Consider the following 7,171-nt stretch of genomic DNA (forward strand, 5'->3'; position numbering starts at 1 on the left):
CCGTGTTGCGACCTGGAAGACATTCGAGTTGCCGTTCGAATTTTCTTCTCTTTCTTTTTGTTTTGTATAGAATCAACTATCAGAAGGCTCTTGTACATTTTTACAGTTTCTTTCGGTAAATTTTACAGCCTGCTCGGTTTGGAATATTACCAAAGAGCTGTGAAAATTACCGACTACTCGGATGATTGTTTCACAAGCTGTTCGGTAATTTTCGGAAACACCGAAGATTTCGCCGAATGTTTAGCTGTTGAGATTCCGGTAAAATTTTACCGAATTCGATGTTTTATTTTAAGTATGATATTTATGGTGGTTTTTCAAAAACCGGAAGTCGTCGTTTTGAAATCCAAAATGGCGTCTGGGGTCGTTTTCGGATTTCTGGGCATCATCCCTGTTGGATTTCGTACTATTAATTTGTCAGTCAAAGTATTAGCTTTAAGTTTGGTTTTATTCGATCTGCTTCTTATCGTAAGATAAAGAGTTTGATTCGTTCTGTAAGACAATTTTATTTCGACTGATCTCTGCTGACAATGATAAGCGGTTTTTATTATCTGCTGAGTGGAGAATTCTAAGCAAGCAAGCTAGAGCCTTTTGTGACCTTTCGCTCATACAACTGAGGCTAGCGATGACAAAGAAAGCGATAAATTTAATAGCGTCTGATCGAGTGAGATCGCTGTCGATTGATTTTTTACTAATTTGGGATGTTCAATTATTATACAACTATTTCAATACTACGATTACTTAACATAGCCGGCCACCGTTGAAAACTCATTTTCAACCTAATTCTATATCTAACTGACTGGGTGACCATAGCGAAAGAGATAGCTGACTGAATTCAACATAAGGCTTTTGACTCGGATCATCTTCGGCTTCGACGATGCAAAGCAGCCCACGTGCTACTTCGGGTTGTTTACGTTCCTTCTCAGCATGTCTCGGGTGAGCAACGACCGTCTAGGGGACGTCGTCTGGCATCAATCGTCTGGCATCGACGTCTGCAAATCAGCTGACTGCTATTGTTCCTTCCGATGATCAGGACAGCTGCTTGTGATATTGTCACACATACGAACAGGGCCAGCACGATAAATGAATTTCGCTTGTTTCGAGAGGAACTTCCTAGCTGACGTCATATTGCTCGTGGGATCTTCAACATCAGTGGTTCGATTTGTTGCGTTCAGAAGCCGATCCAATTGGTTATTGTCCGAGACGACTCGAATAAGTTATCATGAAATACAAGAAACATTAGTTCTTAATTCTAAAGTAAGACATGCACATGCATTGCCGGATGGCAAACAAATACGAAGGGTTGTTACATATCGTAAAGTCGATCTTTATCCTCAGCGGTTGCTGACGATCGTACGGGTAGCACACAAATATTCGAGATAGCACGGCGTAGCTCGCCATCTTTCGTCTTGACGATTACTACTCGAACATTGCCGTCGTCACTGCGGAAAATTTGGATGACACGGCCGTACCGCCATTTGAGGGGCGGGAGGTTGTCGTCTTTTACTAGCACCATTGTCCCAATTGCTATGTTGTCGCGTTGCTGGGTCCACCTGGTGCGTGGGAGCAATCCGGACAGGTAATCTGAGCTCCAGCGTTTCCAGATGCGGCGTAAAAATTCCTGGTTTTGTTGAAAACGATCCAAACGACTGGTAGGTATGCTTTCGTACGATGGTTCTGCTATAGCTTTCAGTGGTCGATGAATCAAAAAATGACCAGGTGTGAGAACTTCCAATTCATCTGGGTCAGCGGAGATCTGCGTTAGCGGTTTAGAGTTTAAACAGCTCTCGATCTGAACTAGGAGGGTTTCAAAATCGTCTTTCAAAGGGACTGATGCTCCCATTGTTGCTTTCAGGTGTCTTTTGAAGGATTTCACGGCAGCCTCCCAGAGGCCACCGATGTTTGGGGAGCGCGGTGGGATGAATTTAAACTGGATACCGGACTCGCTGCAGTGCGAGGTTACCATGTGTTGATGTTGTTGGGAAGTAAACTGTCGAGATAATTCTGCTAACTCTCTTGATGCTCCGAGGAAATTTTTGGCATTATCGCATTCGATTACGGTTGGTTTACCTCGACGTGCTACAAAGCGCTTCAGAACAGCGATAAACGCGCGGTGGAGAGGTCAATATTGGTGTCACTAATTCAATATGCACCGCTTTCGTAACTAGGCACACGAAGATAGCGACATAACCTTTGATTGGAGCGGATTTTCGACCCGTGTGACGATAATAGATTGGTCCACAGAGGTCTACGCCCGTTTTTATGAACGGGTAGGTTGGAGTCACTCGTTCAGCAGGCAAATCTCCCATTAGCTGCTCGAGAACTGTCGGTTTGCAGCGAAAACATTTTATGCATTAATGTACTACTCTGCGCGCTAGGTTACGTACTCGTAGAGGCCAAAATCTTCTTCGGATAGTAGCTATGAGTAGTTGGGGTCCAGCGTGTAGCAACTTCTCGTGATAGTAAACCATAACTAACTCAGTAAAAGGATGATTAGGTGGCAAGATTATGGGATGTTTTCTCTCTTCTGATACTGGTGCGTATCCAAGCCGACCACCGACTCGCAAAATATCATCTTTAGGAATCGGTGCTAGAGTTTTTAATCGGGAATTGGACTTGACTTGGCCACTAGCAACAACGCTTCTAATGTCTTCAGCAAAAGACTCTTCCTGGGCGAAACGAGCTAATACACAAACTGACTCATTTAGTTCATCGGTTTGAAGAAAATCTTTGCGACGTTTTAGACGATTTGCTTTTCTTGCGTTGTATGCAAATCGCAACAAATAAGCTACGAGACGGATAAGTGAAATGTATGACGAGCGCAAGGCAAAAATGAAGCTTGCACTTGCACCGGTAGGCTAATAGTTGTTTCTTCTAGCTGTTCAACTGGAAACTCTTGAGCAACCGTGCGAACTAGCGGAGGCCAAAATCGTTCTGATTGGCGTAGCCAGGGTGGGCCTTCCCACCACATTTGCGTTTCTTTTAATTGAGTGGGCAGCATTCCCCGAGAAATGACGTCTGCAGGATTTTCGATTCCGGGAACATGAGCCCAGATTCCGTCGTTCGTTGCGTGTTGAATCTCAGAGACACGGTTGGCGACAAAGGTTTTCCACCGTGAGGGTGTTGCAGAGATCCAATGTATGGTATCATTGAATCAGTCCATAAAAAGCTTTTCATACCTGTCTTCAGGTTATTTTGAACTTTCTGATAAAGATGACTTAGGATCAACGCTGATGAAAGTTCCAACCGTGGTAAGCATATTTTCTTCTCCCTTTTGCGTTTGCCCATGGGAGCAATTTTGGACTTGGAAGTCAGTAGACGAACGACAGATTCTTTATTAACCGCAACAGTGCGTAAGTATATGCAGGCGCCATATGCCTTTTCTGAGGCATCGCAAAATCCATGAATTTCGATGCTGATGGGATCGGAAACGGACAAGGCCCAACGTGGTACAGTTAGACTACCCAATTCTGCAAGTTCCTCTCTAAACTGCAGCCAGAGTTGTTGAAGTTCTGCTTCAAGTGGTTCATCCCAGTCTTTCTTGTTTCTCCAAAGATTCTGCATGAGTCCTAAAGGGTCATAAAGACGAGCAGAGTCAGATAGGGCGATTCTTTTAGTGATGACTGTCGCGGTGTTCCACTTAGGGACTTGGAAGCCAAATTTGTCAGACGCGGGTTCCCATTTGAGACCCAGAGTTTTAACTGTGATGCGGGATGCACTTTAACTTGACGGTACATTTTTTCTACGTCAGAAATAATCGCATACCGATGCATGCGAAATCATAAGATAATTGAGATGAGGTCATCTTGTATCACTGGACCAACCATTAGTACGTCGTTCAGTGAGATGCCAGTGTCCGTGGCACAAGATGCATCAAATACGACGCGAAGTTTAGTAGTGATACTGTCTGGGCGAACCACGCAGTGGTGTGGCAAATAGTAAGTTAAACTAGATTCAGATGGCATCTCTTCTCCCACTGGCTTCATGTGATTCAACTTCTGATATTCGTCAATGAACTCTGAATATGCTGACCGTAAAGGTGGATTGGCTAAGAGACGACGCTCCAGTGAAAGAAAGCGACGTTTGGCAATTTCATATGATTTTCCCAATAGTGGAAGAACAGACGGCTTCTTTGGCAGGACCACAACAAAGCGATCTGATTCATCCCTGGTCGTAGTATCCGCAAAATGTGCTTCACAAGTTGTCTCTTCGACCGACATGACACTGGAGGATTGGCACGATTCTAGTTCCCAGAACTTGGCAAGCTGCTTTTCAATCGATTCTAGGTTGCAAACATGGACAAGACTGAATTTCTCTTGGTCGGTCTGAGAAAATCCTACCTTTCCAGAAACGACCCAACCGAACACTGTATTTTGCAGAACCGGTTTTCCAGGACCCAGACGAATAAATCCATCAAGAAGAAGATCGTAATAAATTTCCATTCCTGTTACCATATAAGCTGGACCGTTGAACTTAGGATCTGCTAAGACAACATCTTTCGGCCAATTCCATTGAGATACATCTACATAGTTAGACGGCAACTCACGGGTAATTTCACTGAGCACATGGAACTTGATGTCAGCATTGAAATCCGTGCAATGAGACTGAATGCAGGTTACGAGAGAGTGTGTGGAGACAACTTCAGTCTTTCCTATACCTCCGATGACAGGATAATCCTTTACTTTCTGCAGGGTTAACCGTTGCACGAAGCATTCCGAAATGATATTAAGTTGTGATGCGGGATCTAATAACGCTCTCGCCCATAAACAGTAACCAGTACTATCGAACACCTTCACTATAGCTGTCTGAAGAAGGACCGTTGACGGAATTTTGCGAAAATTGGCGGACGTGGAGCAGTGGCTGAGTGAAGTGGACGAAGTCTGATTGTTTGTAGGATTTGCTTGCGAGGAAGTTGTAGCCGGACTGCTTGGAGTGTGTTTGGCGATTTGTAATTGCGTTTGAAAACTACCGGAATTGAGCGAATTGGTATGTGGTTCTGGAATTTGGACATTATTTGAGTTACGATTGCTAGTTTGTTGATGTAGCATTGTGTGATGTTTCTGGCTACAAACGCGACACGCGCTAGAGGAACAATTTTTGATTTGGTGGTCTGGCGAAAGACAGTTTATGCGTAACGATTTTTGTTTCACTAATTCGAATCGTTGAGGAACCGGCAGGTTCCTAAAAGCTTCACATTTGAAAGGCGAATGTATAGGTTGTTTGCAAAATGGACAAGATTTCGTGGACGCATTCATAACGGTATGCACGTTACCGTATCGGGGTTTTTGCGACCGATTTGGTTCTGACCGTGGGAGATCGTTAGCTCGCGTCTTTCCAGGTGCGATAGACTGTAGAACAGTGGTATGACGGCGTAAAAATGAAATTAAATTATCATATTCAGGAGCGTTTGTCGATAAATTGTAATTTTCCCACTGCTTCAGTGTCGATGAATCGAGCCGCGCAATAACCATGTGAGCCAATAAAACACTCCAACCCTTGGTATCGATCTCCATTTTTTCGACCATTCGAAGGTTACGTTCATAGTCGTCTATCAACCGGGCTAACGACTCATAGCATTCTCGCTTCATGGGTTCCACAGCGAACAGAGAATCTAGATAAGCTTTCACCACCATCTTCTTATTGTCAAAATGTTTGCTCAATAATTCCCAGGCTACAGAATAATTAGCTGCTGTAATTTCTATAGCTTCAACCACACGTTTCGCATCCTTGGACAATGACGCCACGAGATAGGAGAATTTATCGATATCCGACAGTTGAGGGTTAGAATCTATCAAACTTTTAAAGGTATCCCGGAAAGTAAGCCACTCAGTGAGAGAACCATCAAAAGTGGGAAGTTTAACTTCAGGAAGCTTTATTTTAGAAATGGCTGGCTCAGCATTGCGAACGATCGTAGACGTAGAGGGATTAACAAGTTGCTGGGTTGGCGGGGTAGGATTGGCTTTACGTTCCGCTGCTACAAGAAAACTTTTCGCCATGACATAATTTAACTCAAATTCATCACGCGCCTTGCGACTAGCTTCAGCTTTGAGTAAAATATCGCCATCGCCGTCGGTTTCGTCAACTCCTTGCACCGATGTAGCATCATGGTATTGTGCATCTTCCTCAAGAAGATCCATTTGCAAACGGTTGCTTTGGAATTTTTCAAAAGTTTCCTCTAAACGATCTCGCCACACGGGAAGGTGATCTTTATCTCTCTGCTCGTTGTAATTTCTTACGAAAGCTAACACATTTTGCATTGTATCTCTGCAAAAGCGTTCTTGCTTACTGAGCGATCTCAAGCTGGGTGTCATATTGCTGCTTGATCACGCTTAATTTTCACCAAAAGGCAATCAAAATCTGATACTCGCTTTTACGAGCCGAAATTCGATCTATTGGTTCAACGAACAACTGGACTTTATCTAATCGCATGCAGAATATCCTCACCCGGGTTAATACTAGCATTAATCGTCCAACCACGCGCTCAAAACTCTCAAAATACGCAAATTCGCCAATACTCAATTTGTTAATCGGGTTAGTGCTTCAACTCGCTTCCTACTTACAGATATTCCGTGCACGCGGGATGCTGCAATTTACTGCCTCGGCTATTCAGATTGGGGTCTATTGTCCACTACCGTCTATTGTTAGGCTTACGCAAGCCAAAATTACGATTCCACGTAGGCTACACATTTCAAGCCACGCGGTTTGCTCACACGTGGGCAACAATTATTCGTTTCAGCGACTACTCGTCCTTTTTCGCACGGAATTTTTACCGAACTATGCGGAAATCACTTTTATATGTCGATTTATTTTACGTATAACCCGTATTCTTTACGTTTTCCCACCAGCGTTTGCACTACGGTCCGCGGTATGTCTATTGTACAATTCAACTCCCGGTCGATATTGGAATCACTAAGTGACACGACTTTCGCACTTTAGCGAACAGAGTTTGACTTCGACACTTTGACTGGCAATCGGATATCACATCCGGTTCGAAGGTCCATTTTATGTTGGATTTCGTACTATTAATTTGTCAGTCAAAGTATTAGCTTTAAGTTTGGTTTTATTCGATCTGCTTCTTATCGTAATTGTCGATTGATTTTGTACTAATTTGGGATGTTCAATTATTATACAACTATTTCAATACTACGATTACTTAACAATCCCGATTTCGAAA

The 7,171-nt window shown here is 43.5% G+C and overlaps 1 protein-coding gene across 1 annotated transcript; it reads right to left on the reverse strand.

Moving 5' to 3' along the window:
* Positions 1-3,776: 3,776 nt before the first annotated feature.
* LOC129728546 (uncharacterized) lies at positions 3,777-6,254 on the reverse strand. The gene has a single exon (XM_055686991.1). The coding sequence runs from the start codon at positions 6,252-6,254 to the stop codon at positions 3,777-3,779; it is 2,478 nt and encodes an 825-aa protein (XP_055542966.1).
* Between the last annotated feature and the right edge of the window lie 917 nt (positions 6,255-7,171).

The sequence above is a fragment of the Wyeomyia smithii genome, chromosome 3 (genome assembly GCF_029784165.1).
Source record: "Wyeomyia smithii strain HCP4-BCI-WySm-NY-G18 chromosome 3, ASM2978416v1, whole genome shotgun sequence".
Taxonomy (NCBI): domain Eukaryota; kingdom Metazoa; phylum Arthropoda; class Insecta; order Diptera; family Culicidae; genus Wyeomyia; species Wyeomyia smithii.